The sequence below is a fragment of the Protopterus annectens genome, chromosome 4.part0 (assembly GCF_019279795.1).
Source record: "Protopterus annectens isolate FY-2018-M chromosome 4.part0, PAN1.0, whole genome shotgun sequence".
NCBI classification, from domain to species: Eukaryota; Metazoa; Chordata; order Ceratodontiformes; family Protopteridae; genus Protopterus; species Protopterus annectens.
In genome coordinates this window covers 427127293-427146470 of record NC_056733.1, presented here as the reverse complement: position 1 = coordinate 427146470, position 19178 = coordinate 427127293, and the positions used below count along the sequence as shown (strand labels likewise).

Here is a 19178-nt window from a genome sequence, read left to right as displayed (position 1 = left end):
TGTACAAACATAAGGATTTTGTAGTAATTGATTGGAGTTTTTTTGACAGGGAAGTAAGTAACATGGATAGATCTATGGTACTTAGGAAGTATGTAGATAAAGGTGGCAGTTATGTTACTATGTTTAAGTGAGTTTATGTGAGAAAGAGGTAGAGTTTGTTGGTAGGGGTGGTGTTTCTCAGGAAGATAAGAAAGTTCAAAGAAAGTTAGTGTGTAAGGAATAGTTAGAGCAGCAAGAGTTGTAGTTAAGAGTAGTAGGTTTGTGAGTAAAGATTTGTTTGTTGGGTCCATTAGGATGTGTAAACAAGGAGTTAGAATATGTAGGGGGAGGGATAGAGGTAGGTAAGAATAAAGGTGGGAGAAGGAGAACCGTGTTATATGAGATGTAGTAGTTTGAGGGCAGGAGTGATAGATAAACTGAATAAAAGGTGGTTATAAGAGTGAGGTTGCAAACTATAGCAGTACAGGAAAAGGTATGGAAAGGTTAGGGAGTGGTACTAAAGGTAAAATGGCTTAATTAGGGATTTGTTGAGGTAGGGGGTGTGGTTAAGTGGAAGTAGTTTGTGACAGGGTAATAGTGGGAGGGGTGTGGCAATGGAGGTGTAAAGCTAGGACCACTGGGGTGGGTGGGAATTGGGGGTAGGGTATGGGGAGCGGAGTGAGCCCGCAGGGTGAACGGAGTGGGTTAGAGCAGCTATGTGAAAGATTTTCCAGAGACAATCAGGGAGGAGGAGATTTCCAAGACAGGGAAAGTGGTCACAGGTAAGTAGAGTGTGGTGAAGCAGTGCAGGTATAAGATAGGATATTGGAAAGTGAACAATAAAGGAATTAAAAAGACAGCTAGGAGGAGGAAAAGAGATACTAGGGGCAGAGAGATAACACAGAAAGATTGGAAGCTAGTCAAGGGGTGAAAATCTGATAAGGAAAGTAGTAAATGAGACAGATATGGAAGTTAGAAGGAGAAACTAGGTAAAAGTAGGCAACAAACTTTCGCACAAGGCTGGGTTGTAGGCCCCCTAGTGGGCAGGGAGTAGATTACAGTGTCTGTAATGGAGATAGCAGTTTGAGGTGGCTCATTAAGAGGAGTCAGGGAGGGGGACAAGTAGATGGTACAAGGGCAGAGAGGAGTCTGGCTGCTGGCTTCCTAACTCAGTGTCTAGAATTTATACTAAACTAGGTACATTGTACTTTGCAAAGAACAGGCTAAGTTAATAATAGGTGCAGTATGAAATAAATCAGATCAACTATACTTAATATGTTTGAGCAGGGTGGAACATACTTTTTTGATCTTGTTTTAAAACAGTGTGTTATACGCTTCAACAGCAGAGATTTGTTGGCCAGTCGTTGGGATGGTTGAAGGTAGAAATTAAAGGGTCCTTAATGACCAGGCAGGTCCTTTTGTGCAGGATAGGAGGAAAAGAGTTTCTTGATCTTGTTTTAAAACAGGGAGTTATACGCTTCAACAGCAGAGATTTGTTGGCCAGTCGTTGGGATGGTTGAAGGTAGAAATTAAAGGGTCCTTAATGACCAGGCAGGTCCTTTTGTGCAGGATAGGAGGAAAAGAGTTTCTTGATCTTGTTTTAAAACAGGGAGTTATACGCTTCAATAGCAGAGATTTGTTGGCCAGTCGTTGAGATGGTTGAAGGTAGAAATGAAAGGGTCCTTAATGACCAGGCAGGTACTTTTGTGCAGGATAGGAGGAAAAGAGAATAGAGCTGATCCTCAGGGGCCAGGGACACACAGCATTTCATAATTACCTGAACTTAGTAGGATTGTATGTATTTTATTAACGTACTCCTGCATATTATAAAGAACAATCCCACCCCCTTTATCGGGTTTCATCACCCTAATTTGATTGTCTTGTAATTGTTTCAAAAGATCAAATTCCTTTTTAGTTAAATTATATTTCATTTTTTATTATTAAATTTATTAACTAATTTGTATAATTCATCAGTCACATCCCTTTCATATGTAACCAAGGTAGGGTTCATAGGAGGAACAAAAGTACTAACCTTTTTAAAAATTTTGTGTTTTTATTCTATTACTGTCCAGGAAAAGCTGAAAGACACAAACAAACTATCATGGAAATATGCTGCCAAATTTAATTTCTGCATATATAACTTAAATTCTGCAATATAATCTACAATATTACAACTAGAAGTCAGAATATATTTCATTCCTCTAAAAAAAGTTTAAAATGTTCACATTCCAATTTAAAGTTTGTGTAGTTGAACACACTAAAATATCCCATACTAAAATGAACCTCATTATGTCGCACAATAGTGTCCTTACCCATCACTTCCTTGGACCTCTCGGAAATCTCTTTTCCCGCCAATTGTTTTCTGATACAACCTGTTTCCCCTGTATATCCTGCTTGTATTCCCTTGATCCTAAAAAATAGTTTTTCCTACTGTTGTAATATTCACTATATCCTTCATGCCTAGTACCATATTTTTCCTTTCTATTGTGTGTCCCCGCAGAATCTCCCCTATAGGAATCCCATCTGTAGGCTAATTGATTATGTCCCTTTGTAAATTTTTACATTTCCTATCAAATTGTTTCTGACAATTTTTGTCAACCCAATCATACTGTTTCTGAAAAAATTGTTCCCATTCACAAAATAATTGAGTTATAATCTCATTTAGATGTTCAGTTTCAGTTATTAATGTACATATTTATTTATCACTGCATTTCATAATAAATTCGATAAAAGAAAATCCAAAACTGTCAAAAAGTTGATTACATTCAAGAATATTAGAATCATCTAAATCTATGAGCTGTTTAAAAAATCTGAGGCCCATAGATACAACTTTCAACTCCATACACCGCTTTAGATACATGTTGTCAAACTGTAAGCTCTTCACTGTACCTAATTTTTTACCAAACTCATAAATTAGGTCTTTTAAAGTTTTATTATCATTCTTACATTTCATAAAATATGTGTCCGACCTAGGTTTATAAGAGTTATTTTCAAAATCATAATTACGTTTAAAAAAGTGTCCAAATTGTGCTGTTTATAATTCTCTTTGACACCGTTGTTGGAATTAAATACCCGTGGGTTGACAGTACCTGCTTCTGCAGCCAGTCTGGTCACAGAATAAGTCTTTTTAGGGACTGTCCACTTGGGTTTGGCCCCAGATATATTAAACTCGTCCTCCGATCCTCCGTCGTCTTTCCATCTAAAACATTTGTTAAACCGGAGACCAGCGACTCCATTGGATCCATTAGAGGGTCCGGTTGACAACATTTTGCCATTACGCTGTTCCTTAGGGGATTTAGTTAATTTGTTATTTCTGCTGCACACACGCGTTGACGTCATCTCCTGCAAACCTTCAATCTTTCTTTCTGGCTGGCTGATAAGCTCAATCAGCCGAGTTAGTTCCCCTTTGATAATAGCCATCTTGGACTGCATTTTTTTCATCTCATCTCTCCTAGCTGGCGAAAAAATAGATGGCAACTCGTCCAAGGAATCCATTACCCCTGTCGGCAACTTATTAAACAAATGTAAAGTTCCAGCAGTGACAACCAAGAATTGTAACACTCAAGTCTGCTGAATGGGGAGTCCGGATCCAATAATTCTTGCCACAAATGTGAAATATCCACAATTTTATTAAAACATACTGCGTATAAAATCTGTAAGGTTAAGCACTTTGATCTATCACATAGACTTCTTCAGAACATCACCTCAACTTACACACTGATTTAAATAAGCCAGTCAATTAAACAATTAAAAACTGACATCAATTTTTAATTGTTTGTTTTTAGTAATTGACTGGCTTATTTGACTTGAGTGTTACAATTCTTGGTTGTCACTGCTGGAACTCTATATTTGTTTAATAAGTTGCTGACAGGGGTAATGGATTCCCTGGATGAGTTGCCATCTATTTTTTTGCCAGCTAGGAGAGATGAGATGCAAAAAATGCAGTCTGAGATGGCTATTATCAAAGGGGAATTAACTCGGCTGATTGTGCTTATCAGCCAGCCAGAAAGAAAGACTGAAGGTTTGCAGGAGATAACGTCAATGCATGTGTGCAGCAGAAATAACAATTTAACTAAATCCCCTAAGGAACAGTGTAATGGCGAAGTGTTGTCAACCGACCCTCTAATGGATCCAATGGAGTTGCTGGTCTCCGGTTTAACAAATGTTTTAGATGGAGAAACGACGGAGGATCGGAGGACGAGTTTAATATATCTGGGGCCAAACCCAAGTGGACAGTCCCTAAAAAGACTTATTCTGTGACCGGACTGGCTGCAGAAGCAGGTAATGTCAACCCACGGGTATTTAATTCCAACAATGGTGTCAAAGAGAATTATAAACAGCACAATTTGGACACTTTTTTTAAATGTAATTATGATTTTGAAAATAACTCTTACAAACCTAGGTCGGATACATCTTTTATGAAATGTAAGGATGATAATAGAACTTTAAAATATATAATTTATGAGCTTGGTAAAAAATTAGGCACAGTGAAGAGCTTACAACTTGACAACATATATCTAAAGTGGTGTATGGAGTTGAAAGTTGTACCTATGGGCCTCAGATTTTTTAAACAGCCCATAGGAGTAGATTTAGATGATTCTAATATTCTTGAAGGTAATCAACTTTTTGATAGTTTTGGATTTTCTTTTATCGAACTTATTATGAAATGTAGTGATATAAAATATGTACATTAATAACTGAAATTGAACATCTGAATGAGATTATAACTCAAGATTTATTATTTTGTGAATGGGAATTGTTTTTTCACAAACAGTATGATTGGGTTGACAAAAATTGTCAGAAACAATTTGATAGGAAATGTAAAAAGTTACAAAGGGACATAAAACAGTATGAAAATCAATTAGCCTACAGATGGGATTCCTATAGGGGAGATTCCACGGGGACACACAATAGGAAGGAAAAATATGGTACTAGGCATGAAGGATATAGTGAATATTACAACAGTAGGCAAAACAATTTTTTAGGGGCAAGGGAATACAAGCAAGATATACAGGGAAAACAGGTTGTATCAGAAAACAAGAATTGGCGGGAAAAGAGATTTCCGAGAGGTCCAAGGAAGTGATGGGTGAGGACACTATTGTGCGACATAATGAGGTTCATTTTAGTATGGGAGATTTTAGTGTGTTCAACTACACAAACTTTAAATTGGAATGTGAACATTTTAGACTTTTTTTCTAGAGGAATGAAATATGTTCCGACTTCTAGCTGTAATATTGCAGATTATATTGCGGAATTTAAGTTATATATACAGAAATTAAATTTGGCAGCATATTTCTATGACAGTAATAGAATAAAAACACACAAAATGTTTAAAAAGGTTAGTACTTTTGTTTCTCCTATGAACCCTACCTTGGTTACATATGAAAGGGTTGTGACTGATGAATTATACAAATTAGTTAATAAATTTAATAATAAAAAAATAAAATATAATTTAAGTAAAAAGGAATTTGATCTTTTGAAACAATTACAACAAGACAATCAAATTAGGGTGATGAAACCCAGTAAAGGGGGTGGGATTGTTCTTTATAATATGCAGGAGTATGTTAATAAAATACATACAATCCTACTAAGTTCAGGTAATTATGAAATAGCATCCCTGAATGAAGTCAATATTGGATATCATAAGACTGATTTATTTTTAGAGGATTTATTGTTGGAAAATAGACTTGATATTGAAATATACGAATTTTTACAAGTAAAAAATCCTGTTTTGGCTACTATGGTGGGAATACCTAAGGTCCATAAAGACCAGATGCCCACCCCCCTTTCAGTCCTATCATTTCAGGGAATAAATCAAAAGCTTTTCCGTTTGGTCAAGTGATTGACAGATGGTTAAAAAGTATTTAGGAAAAAATACCCCATATAATTATTGATTTGTGGGATTTTCTAGGCCGGTTGACTCCTGATAAATTTAATAATGAACTTATGTCATTTTTGTTACAATTGACGTAATAGACTTGTTTTCTTGTATACCGGAGGAAGACAGTCTCAGTAGATTCAAGGATAGTATTCAGAAATATAGGGCAGGATTCAGAAAGCCTCCATGTAAGAGTTACAAGGCTTATACGGAGGCTGCAGTTAAACGGTGTGATGTCAGCATGCCATGCATATGCATGAGGGCATGCTGAATCACACCTAAGGTTAACATGGTCCGTGTAAGACAGTAGGGGGCATGTCCATAGGGTGAGCCCTGCAAACGGACACGTCCCCAGAAGAGTAAAAGTCCCGAAAGTAAACCCCCATGACAGAGTCCGTGTAAATGTGAATAAACACAACACAACACATGCCCCCACAGACTATGAACATAAAATGTAAAAATGAACATGTTATATTTTTTTTTATAAGTTTTAAAGATGTTTGCCCGTGAGTGCGCTCGTTTGCGCGGGCGTGCCTGTCGCTTAGCCACAGTTAGCAGTCATTGGAAAAGCATATAAGAACTAAATATGCAAAGTAAGCCAAGAAGCAATAGCGTAGCGGTAGAGATGTCGGCTGAAGAGGAGGCAGTCATGGTTCGAGCCCCCACAACATCAATTTTTATTTTTAGTGAAATAAGCACGAAACAATCCCCTGACATATATGTACATGTATAAAATAATTTTTATGTAAAATGTAATGAAATGGGCCATGTATTATGAAGAAATGTGTGAAAAAAAAAAAAACAAATGTCAGAAATGCCCATAGCTGAGCTACACTCTAACAAGCTGAGTATATCTGCCCGTAGGTGAGCAGTGTTTTAACAGGTGTAAAATGAGTGCCCATAGGTGACTAGTGGTTTAACAGGTGTAGAAGGAGTGCCCTGGGTTGAGGAGAGTTCTAACACGCTGAAACTGTGTGCTCATAGCTGAGCTGAGCGTAATATGCATGCTGACAGCCGAACGGCGCGTAAGCCAGTGTGACCCGTTTGCGCGGAGCTGCGCACCATGCCAACAAGCTAACCGATGGGCAACGTTGAGAAAGCTGTATCAAAATTGCCTTTACACAGACACACCTCCTAGCCTGTGTAGACAGTCATAAAATATAAAAAGCAATGGCCAGGCTCAAACTCAGGATACCATGCACCATAGTCAAAGTACTGAACCACTAAGCCATGACAGTTGCTCTTAGAAATGCAGTAATAGCATACATATAGGAATGAATGGAAAGAGGAGCATGACAAAGCAGGTTTTGTGAAGCTGATACAATTCCAAAATGGCCAATCACAGATAAGTGCAGGAAAAACGGCATATATAAGCCCCATAGGCGGGAATACACAGCATAACCAATTGTGGAACCGAGTTGCAGTCAGGATGGCAGGTGTAGGAGAGGGTAGTTGCTTCCGAGCACAGAGGTGGGGTGTTGAGGAGTCCAAATATATGGTTTGGCTCCTCGTCCATGATCATGAGGCCCAACTCATGCAGGGCCAGGTCCTGTGGGGAGCATATAGGGCTGAGGCGTGGGACCGGTTGGCACATGATCTCACCAGTGCCACAGGAATACAAAGGACTGGTGAAGAGGTCCGTCACCACCATGCAGACCTGAAGAGACGGAAGCAGGACCAACTGAACCGTTGTATCCAGGAGGCCCGGCAAATGCCCAACGTCCCACTACTGAGTAAGTTACATTTAATTATTTATGTAAGAAATTAACCTAGCTGATATTATGGAGATGTGTATTCCAATATTACTTCATTTATATTACAGCTGCAGGTGTCCGTTCCATGCACCGTCGAACCTATGCCGATAGGCTGGTACGGTTGCGCCACCAGCCAGGTCAGTAATTCTCTCCCTGTAACTGTAAAAAAATATAAGTATGACAGCTTGCAAAAGGGTGTAGTGTAGTCACGTATTAATAAAAAGTGCAAGTAACAGTGTAAGACAGATTTTGCTAGTATTGTTTGATTACATAAGTGTGATGCAGCCTGTAATCCAAACATAAAAATGAAACAAGTCTGAAATAAAGATGTTCCACCTGTAATATAATAGTACATAACCTGCAGCAGGCTGAAAAGTACAGCTACAGAAGCTGAGTAAAACACATGTGTGAAATATATCCCTGTTTAAATTCTGAAACATGACACAAGTGAGACTGTTGGAAAGGATTGTAAAAATAAAACAAGTGAGAGAGTGAGAGAAAGAGGTATGAATCCACCAATAAAGTAGTAATAACTCCTGAATAAAGTATACTGCAGTCAGTACAGAATTAAATGAATGTGACAGGCACAACCAAACAGCAACATGTGTTGAAAAAAGTACTGAAGCTGGAATGTGTGTCCCAAAATCTGGATATGTTGCTCTCAGTTTGCAATATGCAGATAGTATGGTTGTATGAAATACCAAACATCCACAGTTTTCTAGAGCCATATAAAGCAAATGTAGCAGGATGATGTAGCTGAAGAGAGCCAGATATGAATGTGTATGAATAAAAATTAAATGTATATTGATGTAGCAGTAACATTCCTATCACCAACATGAATAAGTTGTCACATAGGATAAGTTGTCACATAGGAAACTGTAGTCAGACCTGTAGTGTGTATATATCTGCAGCTAGTAGAAATGTACAGCATATGTATAGGTATTTGAAGTTGTTAATGAAATATTTCTTCACCCCACCCTATAACCACAAATAATCGATTCCACGTGAAATGGGTATGTGTATTCACAATTAACACCCCTGGACAATTGTCCTGTTGGTTCATACATATTTGCATGTACGTTAATGCATGTGCCCTGTTCATACATCCAAACCTGATGGCCTGTTGCCATCACTCAATCCTGCATGTTGTTGGAATGTGTACTGTTGTTCAAATTATGCATGTGTTATGCTTGCTGTTCAACGGCTTGAATTTATGGGTGTTTGGTTAATGGGAATACTAATGCATGCTGTTACAATTAATTGTGAATGGTATTGCATGTTACTAACCCAAACTGTCACTAAATAATGCAAAACATAGGACGACAGGGAAGGCAGGCTCCAGCGGACCCACCTCTCCCACCTCAGCTGGCGAGTGCACCTGGCAGTAGTGCCCAGGCCGGACCCTCCTCTGGTGGCCCTGTGCCACCTGCGGGTGGAAGTGCTGCAGGGGATGAGGCTCGTCCCCCATCTGCAAGCGTGGCCGGAGGAGAACATCCACTCACCCTCCATAGTGTCTGGACTGTGGTGCATAGGGAGATCCGGCACGCTGTGCTTGGGCCCCTACACTAGCTTGAGGCATGGGTGGCACAACTCACGGGCGTGCCTGCTGCCCAGCCTACACAGCCCCCAGCACAGCCCCGTCCTGGGAAGTGAAGGCACAGTGACAACTGCCCATGGGTGGGGATCTCAGTTCCACTGTTGCCATCTGTGGGCTCATAGGCTCGAGATATCCAAACATCCATTCCCGTCAATTGTGTAACCCCCCCACATGTGTCATACACCACCCTTGTATGCGTCTTGTTTGTCTTGTCTGTTAACCTCCCCTACCTACCTCCCCAGCTATACCGACTTCCCGTACCTGACATACCACTCTCACCTGAAAAAAAAAAAAAGGGGCACTCTGTACCCACAAAAAAATTACGCCCCATACATAGCTGCCCATTTTGCTCACATGTCTGCTGGACATGTAAACTGGCAATTACAATTGGCTGTACAACAAATATTATTATTGTCCTCACACCTCTCTCAGGGGTGGAAGGTTTCAAATTTCACACCAAATTACAAACATATGCACAGCTGTTGCTGACGAAGAAATGGGCAGCTATGGGCCTTTCCTACATCCCTCCTGCAAAACCCGAGCTTGTTTTCCTACTGTCCTACCCTCTTTGTGGCCCCTTTTTCACCACTTTCCTATCTCCCCATTTTCTTTTCTTTAAAAGAAAATAGCGCGGGTGTGCACGAGAGTAAGCACTTTTAAGCAGTAGTAAGCGGGTGTGTGCTTCTGTGCGCTTAGCTAAGCATGTGTGCGTGAAGCTAAGTGGCAGTGCACATGCGTGACCTCCGCGCAAACCAGTGCTAACCCGCTTACAACTGCTTAAAAGTGCCTTAGTCACTCTGAATGACAAGGCCTGTAATTTTCTCAGCAGCAAAATAAAATACCTCCCTCAGTCTCGAACCCAGGACCTTGGAAACACTAGTCTGCATGACTTACCACTAAGCCACGACTGCTATACAAGTGCATTGTGCTGAAAGAAATATATCATAAAATAGTAGGAATTAATGTAAAGGGAATATAGCAAGTCTAGTACACAAAGCATGTCATGTATATTTACTGTCAAATCTAGTGGATTTGTAAAATAGTACTGTGTGCTGAGAAACAGTCATGCTAGTTGGTAGCTACTAGGTAATAATGTCACAGTAGCATCTGGCAAGCCACACACATACTCAGAGCAGGATAAACACTGCCATAGTTGAATAGTTAAGAGATCAGACATAGCAACTGTGACTGAGTTACAGGGATGTCCCTGATGTGAAAACAAATGTCAACTGTGCCCCACTGACACCCTGTCAAATTTACTAACAGTAGTCAGAAAGGTGTAACTACACATGCAATGGTAGCTATGAATGACTGAAGGTATGCACCACCTGCACGTCACAAATGGTGTACTAATACATATGCTTGAAATAACCCACAGTCACAACTGCAGAATATCAGAATATGTCATTGGAGTATCCCACTGCTATGTACCATTCCATGAGGCTGATAAAAGATGCACCTGAGAGTATCTGAGGCCTGCTCAGCAACATGATCAAATACCCTTGTAAGTGTCAAGGCCCACACCATGGCCAGACCACACTGCATGCAGTAACACCCTACCACAACAAACACATAGGGAATTACTGCCCAAACAGATTTAGCAAGCATTACAAGCTGTGAATGTAAATGGAAAATAGGAAAGCCATAGCAACACATTACAGGAAAGACACCTAGCAGGCATACAAGGAGTGAATGTAAAGGCCAAATATTGAAGCCATAGCAACAGATTGCAAGAGCCACTGCTATATACCAGTTACACCACAATCCCCACAGGAAAGCACACACACCCATATACACAGTATTACTAGTCGTAGGTGTCAGTTTACATACACACGGAGAAGAGGACACTGGAGGAAGGAATACTCAGCTTACAGAACAACATGCATTGCAGTGTCTACAACACAGCCTGAAATATGAGAGACATACCAACCCTTACACTCACAGAACAGTGTCCACAGCAAACCAGCATGGTCCCCACCCTGATAATCTGAAAGGGCTACGCCTACCTAACAGACCTTTTTATAGCACAGTCCTGTAATCACAGTGAGAACTGCAATCACTACACAACAGGCTGCATGCAATTAGTAAATGCTGGCTAACAATTGGTGCAGAGGCCATCACATGGACATGTGCGGATACCTACAAAAGTATCCTGTACTCCCAGTCCACACATGCAATACTTTCATTGCACCTGCTGGAGGTAGAGAGAGAGAGAGAAAGAAAGAAAGAAAGAAAGAAAGAAAGAAAGAAAGAAAGAAAGAAAGAAAGAAAGAAAGAAAGAAAGAAAGAAAGAAAGAAAGAAAGAGAGAAAGAGAAAGAAAAAAAACTGTAACAACAAAACAAAGAGGCTGACAGCAGGCCAAGTAACTGCAAGCCTATGCAAACAGCTGCAACAAACACAGGTAATGTAAAGTACCACTATAATAGTCTACATACTGTGAACCCTCCAGATGTGTTATTGGTCTGTATCTATGTATATGAAGATGTGCATAGGGCCGGGGACATACTGCAACTGTCACTGAAGGCTCTACATACATATGTATGTGAAGGTAGCTATGTGCACATAGCAATGTAGGTTGTAGTGCAATGTACAAGTAGGTTGTACAGTAATGGATGTTCAGCAGTACGTTACTGTGTGTATACATATGTGGAACTAAAAGGAGTATATATATATATATATATATATATATATATATATATATATATATATATATATATATATATATATAATGTGTATATGTATGTGTATCGAGATATGTATGTATATATATATATATATATATATATATATATATATATATATAATATGCATATGTGTATACATAGATAAAGAGGGATGTAGAAATACATAGACATATATAGTTTCACAGTGTCATAGTTTAGTACTAGGCTATCTGCAGACAGTGTATACAATAGATTTATAAAATTGCGCCTCTGTATAGTAGTGACACAGTGAAGACCCCTGTACATAATAGCATTAGTTTACTGTGCCTCTGTCTAGTAGTGACACAGAGATGACCCCTGGTGTAAACCTATGATCTCCCATCCACTCGTCAAGAATTCACATGAAGAGTGTCAGTGAGGGTCTCTGCCTAACATGAACTGGGATCCTGTTCCACAGTATGGGAAGCCTCTTAGTGATGGATCTGTCCCTACAGTATGTCCTATTCATATGTGTGCTGAGGTTCAAATCTGTAGCTGTTGTGGTTCTGATGGATTTGGATTGTATGAGGTGGAACATGTCCATCAATACCTGATTGGACATGGCCTTGTACATCAGGCACAGATCACCCCTAAGTAGGCAGTATGCTATGGAATAGAGCATGAGTTACTTTAGTCTGGCAGCATATGAAAGTTGTTGGCGACCCTTGATCCTCCTGGTGATGTACTTATGGGGTCCCCCTAGCTGTTGCATGGGACAGGTGAGGTACATAACAAATGGGGCATAGTACACAGTCATGGGCCTGATAAGGGAGGAGTATAGGGGTACAATGACCCCTTTTGATCTGGATGTGAATCCCTTCATGATAAGGTGGGCAAGGTAGGAAGTCTATCCAACCACTTTGGCAACGTGGGTGTCAAATGAGAGGTCAGTATCGATCAGTGTCACCAGGTCTCCGATTACTTTGTGTGTACTCAGTGGGTTACTGTCTATGTGATAATATGTGGGTACCCTGTCCGTCCGAAAGGGTATGACTATACATTACGTGGCATGCAGTTTAAGGCCTTGACTCCGGCACCAGTTGTCGGTGTCCATGAGGCCTTTCAGTAGGATGTATGTATCAGCTGGTGTATCGACTATGGCGCCTAGTATGCAGTCATCTTTGAACATTGTCAGCCACTACCCTCCCATGTCTGCTTCCACATCTGAGAATTATATGCTGAACATGAGCGGTCCCAGGACAGAGCCCTGTGGGACACCACTTGTGACTGGCTCTGAGTCTGACATGGCACCAGTGAGTTTGACTGTAGGGTTTCTATCCGTTAGCCAGTTTGCAACCCATCTTGTGACATATGGATTTACATTTCAGCTGTTGATCATGTCTATGATGCCAGAGTGCGGTATTGTGTCGAAAGCCGTAGGCAAGTCCAGGTAGGCTGTATGGACCGCTGTGCCCTCGTCAATGGCTCTAGTGACTGATTTGAAAAGGTCAACCAGGTTCATAAGGCAGGATCTGCCCTCTACAAAGCCAAACCGGGTGGGATCAAGTGTCTAAGTCCCAAATGTCTCTGTGTATGAGTTCCATAATGATCCTTTCCATAGCGTTGCAGACCAGGCTGGTTAGGCTTATGGGGCGGTAGTTACCAGGGTCTGTAGAGGTGCCTCCTTTGTGGAGTGGGACTACTGTTGCTGTATGCCAGTGTCCAGGTACATATGCTGTAGTAAGGCTATGGTTGAATAGCATTTAATGTGCGTGTGTAGCTCCTCTTGGAGTTCACGTAGCATGCAACCTGCAATACCGTCAGGTCCCATTGATGCTGTGTTTACAGCTTTTCTGAGGGTGGTTCCCAGCTGGTCATCTGAGATGACAGGGAGGTTACAGTCAGCTGGGATAAGTAATTCCTCATGTGTGGGTGAGGGAGGGGAAAAATCTGCACTGAACCTGTCTGCCAGAATGTTGGCATTATCTATGTGTTCAGTGTAGCTTTTGTCACTGTGAACTAACTTTGAACATATCTGAGGGTTCCCACCCAGGTGTGTAACATAGCAGAAGAAGGCCTCATGGTTATCTGTAGTGTCCATAGCAATGTCCCTGTCATTGTTGGCCTTGCATGTTTGTACGACAAAACGCATCTTTCTACTAGTGCTGATCAGAGATGCCTTAGCTCTATGGAATTCTGCTCTGCCGTGCAGTAGCTACCTTCTGTTGTTATACAATTTGTTCAATGCTGGGGTCCACCAGACAGGATGCCTGCCCTTGGTGGAGAGGGTCTTTTTTTTATTTGGGATTGCATGATCCATGCATTCTTGGAGATGTCCGTAGAAAGCATATGTGAAGGTGCCTGCATTGTGGGATGTGGTTTCCACTGGCCCAGTGGGCATAAAGGATACCAACTCAGTTATAAGAAGTGTAAAGTCGGCATGTGAGAGGTTTCCCACTGTAGTCTTTTGTGTTGTGGGGGAGGTGGAATATGTATATCCAGGGAGATTAGTCTGTGGTCAGATGTGACTAGTGAGGGGTATACTTCCGGTGTGTAGCACATTGTCCCCATGTTTGTGATGATCAGGTCTAGTATATTATCACCCCTTGTGGGAGAGGTGACTAGCTGTTCCATTGCATTTGACTTAGTGAATTCCGGGAACCTTTGGGCTAGGGTGTTTGGGGTAGAATAATGCACCCAGTGTATGTTAGGGTAGTTGAAGTCTCCCAATATGATGGTGTGTGGTGGGACATTCATATCCTCCAATGTCTTCAGGAAGGCTGACTGTGGTTCCTGAGATTGGGAGGGTGGTCTGTAACATGCTACCAGTTGTATAGCAGGTTTGCCTGCGGTTATCTGCACCTGGATGGTCTGTGATGCTTCATGTGTTGCCAGTAACCTGGAGGTGTGGGTGTCCTTCATGAATATGGACACACCCCCTCCCTTTTTGTTTTGTCCCGAGTCCTGGGGCCAAAAAGCATGATACGGGGTATAGTCTGGTACTGCTGGTGTGCTCTCGGGAGCCTTGAACCAGGTTCTCACTTACTGCACAGACATCGAGATTGGTAGAATATGTACATACAGATATATGTAATACACACATACATATATAGATATATGTAGATACATATACATATACAGATAGATCTGACTGACAACAGATATGTCTGTATATGACTATCTCTCTCTCTCTCTCTGTCCCACCCCCTCTCACTCTCACTCTCCCTCTTTGTCTCTCTCACTCTCTCCCCCTCTCTCCCCACATCTATATGTATATATCTACATCTATATATACATATTATATACATATATACAAACATATATATATATATATATATATATATATATATATATATATATATATATATATATATATATATATATATATATACATATATATATATATATATATATATATATATATATATATATATATATATGTATATATATATATATATATATATATATATATATATATATATATATATATATATATATATACTGTGTGAGGCACATGTGTGCAGATGTCTTGCAACAGGTGCCTGGTGTCAAAGGCATGGAGTGAACACCAGTGTGGATACTGGAGTACCATACCCCATTCAAAAACACTGACACCAGTAACCACCACATATGTGCATGCCTGACCACCACTGCATGTGTCAGGGGGGAACAGGGGCAACAAGTGTACAACAGGCTCCCCATTGATATACACAGTGGCACACTAGTCCTGTAATACCTGTACATGGAATGTGTCAGCGGACATGGTGTGTCAGCTATGGATATGTAGGTCACTGTACCCCTCCACACCCCCACAATGTCCTACACGGTATGTACCTCCCATGACAGCTACAGATATGGAGAAGGACACAGACATATGCAAGTAACTGTGTCAATTCACTCAAACACAATACCTATGCAGAGTGACTGACAAGACCACAGAGCGCACACAGACTACCTACATAGAGGTTACCACTGCTGGATATACATAGTTCGGTCACACCCATGACAGTTGTCTAACAACCATGGTAACACCTCCAACATCCACAACACAAATTACCTATGTCTGTCATCCTTGTCACTGCAGTATAGAGCACATGGTGGAGGTACAGGACCCTACCCACAGATACGACATATCCTGTAGTAGACCACACAGAATCAAGAAGCAAGGCTCCCCATGAGTAGATGTCAGACATACCCCTGCTGAATGTAATGGAGATAGGTAATATGCCATATGAGTCACCCTGTGTAACTGTTTGTAAGGAGCAGGTACGATCATAACACATGTGTCACAAGGGGCAGGGTAGCATAACAGTATGCTGCTGTAGGCACAGGGCCAAAAGCACACTACCTACCTAAGACACAATGCACACCCATGAACACATTGCAAATTAAATATGTGAGGTGGAATGAGTGTGCCAGTGACTGGGTGCATGTTGTGTACTGGTGTGATTGCTCGCCATGACTGTCTGTCTGTCATGGTAGTGTATGTCCTTGGTGTGAGGCCAGAGACAGGTGTGTGAGGTATTGCGATCAACACATACTACATTGCCATATGTTGTGCTGTGTTACCCTGTATGTCACTGTGGTGTAGGTAGGGTTATAGCAAGTAAGAGTAGTGTGCATTACCAGTGAAATATGTAACGTGCATTGTGTGCAGTGCATGGGCTGATAATGTCCCCCATACAGTACCTTGATACAAACCCCCAGTGTGAGGTTGTGTATTGTACCTGAAACAGTGTGTTGACTGCTGCAGTATACTAGTCTGTCATATGGAGTGTGCCAGGTACTGTTGCACAGTTGTCGGATGAGCACTGATATCTGGTCATTTACATGTGTATCCCCCAATAGACAAACAGATGCTATATATGGTGGTTAAGTTATATCACTGCAGTCGAGTATTACGTGTATTATGTGTGCCATAGTTTGCTGACAGATATTGCTGACATATTTTCCTTCTTCTTTTCAGGGCTATGGTTCACCAGCGGAACCCTGTCTACTCCGCTGCAGAGGAGGAAGAAATACACCAGAACCTGGTGCGGGATTTCGCTGTACTGTTTTCCCGCACCAGCCAGAACCAGCAGGAGAGGGCTGCACTGTGGCAAGACATGGTCCATCGGGTAAATGACATAGGCACACATAACCGGACATATGAGCAGGTACGCCATCACTGCAGTGATTTAATTAGAAATGTCCGTCAGCGTGCGTCGGATATCCACAGGCAGCAGCTTGCCATAGGTGGTGGGGTGTCTAGACATCCCCCCTCACCAGACTGGAGGGACTACTCCTAAGTGTTGTGGCTCCAGCACAACAGCAACAGCAGCAGCATACATGTGTAATGATGGAGGCTGGAGCCACACAGCAGCAGGACATGGAGCATGCAGGTAACATGCCATGTGTATAGTTGACCATTCTGTACACTGTTAGGTTATGCATGTGTGAGGTGTGTCCTCGTTTTGTAGCTGTAATCTTGGTAATTATTGTGCAAGAGTGATATCCTCAATATCAGCAGTACACCTGTGGAAGCTAACTGTTGCACTACTGAACTGTATCATGCCCACAGTATCAATGGCACAGTTGTGCCCACTGACAATAAATGTCTCTTTTCTGCAAGTCCCTCTGGTGTAACAGCAAGGCAGCCTATCCATACTGGTGAGTGTGTAATACTATTACCTTCAATACTCCTGATACTAATAGTAATAATAGGCTGAAGCAGTAGTGCTATGTGTTTGATTGCAGGTGTGTTTGTGTCTGCGGGTTGATATCTCATATACTGAGGTGTGTGCATGTGTGCATGTGTGCATGTGCCCATGTGTGCATGTGTGCATGTGCGCATGTGTGCATGTGAGCATGTGTGCATGTGTGCATGTGTGCATGTGTGCATGTGCACATGTGTGCATGTGTGCATGTGTGCATGTGTGCATGTGTGTATCAGTGGTGACATTGTGTACACATTGTAGACTGTGTTTCCTGTCTTACTCCCACAGGTTCTGGTGCTGCTCTGGTGTTGTGCAGCAGGGAACCTGAATCAGCTGCTGTGGATAGTGATAATGATGATACCTGTGTAATGGCACAGGTAGGTGTGCCAGGGTCCGTCATCGGTCAGCCAATTGACACTACACAGCTGTCGACCCCATCAATGCGCACAGTCATCCTGCCAATACATCCTTTGTCGCCAATGTCCCTAGGTGATGGAAAGGATACAGTGGGCATTGGCCAGGGTAATGTGGTATTGGTGGCACATGCATCCCCACACAGCAGCCGTGGCCAGGGTCCTGACATGGTACCACACAGGCAGATGTCCAGGGGTTCTCCTGGGAGCATCCGTGGGCGTACTGCCCCTGTCAGACGTGCCCACAGAGGTCTTTCAACCTCAGCTATGTTTCGGGCTGTAATGCAGGCACAGTCTAGTATGGAACGGTACACCAGACAGGGTCTGAGGGAGCTGAGAGCATGTCGCACAGCCATGAGTGACAGTATGCGTGATGTTGCGGCTGCCATCTGTAACTTCACCGAGGTCATTGACAGACGTTGGGGGGACACATTAGATCTGTTCCACAACTACATGTCCATGAGCCAGGGCAATGGTGGACGGTTGAGGCGTCGACGTGGCCGTATGCCAGCAACAGCAGCAGCTGGCAGCCGTCGTGGATGACAACAGGCCCGCGGCCTCTCACATAGTGCCAGCAGCATCCCCAGCAATGCTGGGTCTGTGCTGTCATCAGACCGCCCCAGGAGACCATGTGCACATGGCGCTGGACAGTCCCAACAGGGAACTGTCTCCAGTCACCAACCACCTGCTTCTGATGACAGTAGCCAGTCTGGCTTAGTACCTGATATGGTTCATAGCACCCCTGCCAGGCACAGGTATCATGTCCGTGGCCACAGGCAGTGATCTGTATGACCTGGCAGGTACAGTCTGTGGCTGTCCACAAACACCTGTATATGGCAGCCATGAGGTGGGACTGTGTACATTCATACACACATGCAAAGTGATAACACCTAGGGCTAACGCATACACGCACACAATGCATCAACATTGCCCCATCTTGTACTGATGTCCCTCACCAACACACACACACAGACATGTCAATTGGTTGTATCAGTGGCAGACTCAGGCATACTAGGTACACACCCTGTGCATATGATGAAACTGTGCCACCTCCTGCAATCTGTAAAATCAGTGCAGGAACAGGTTAACATGGTGCTGATGCACAGGGTGACTACATAGACGTGTTGTAATAGTATGATGTTGACAACAGTACAGTGTAATGATATCATTGTGGGTATATACCAGCATGCCTGATGCAGTTACAGTACGAATGTCATT

At 42.1% G+C, this 19178-nt stretch overlaps 1 protein-coding gene across 1 annotated transcript in view; it reads right to left on the bottom strand.

Moving 5' to 3' along the window:
* Nucleotides 1-19178, bottom strand: part of LOC122800256 (2'-5'-oligoadenylate synthase 3-like) — a 340294-nt gene that overhangs the window by 177663 nt on the left and 143453 nt on the right. Inside the window, exon 7 of the mRNA XM_044069747.1 lies at nt 3069-3489. Coding sequence (XP_043925682.1) covers nt 3069-3489 — 421 coding nt within the window. The remainder of the gene's footprint in view (nt 1-3068; nt 3490-19178) is intronic.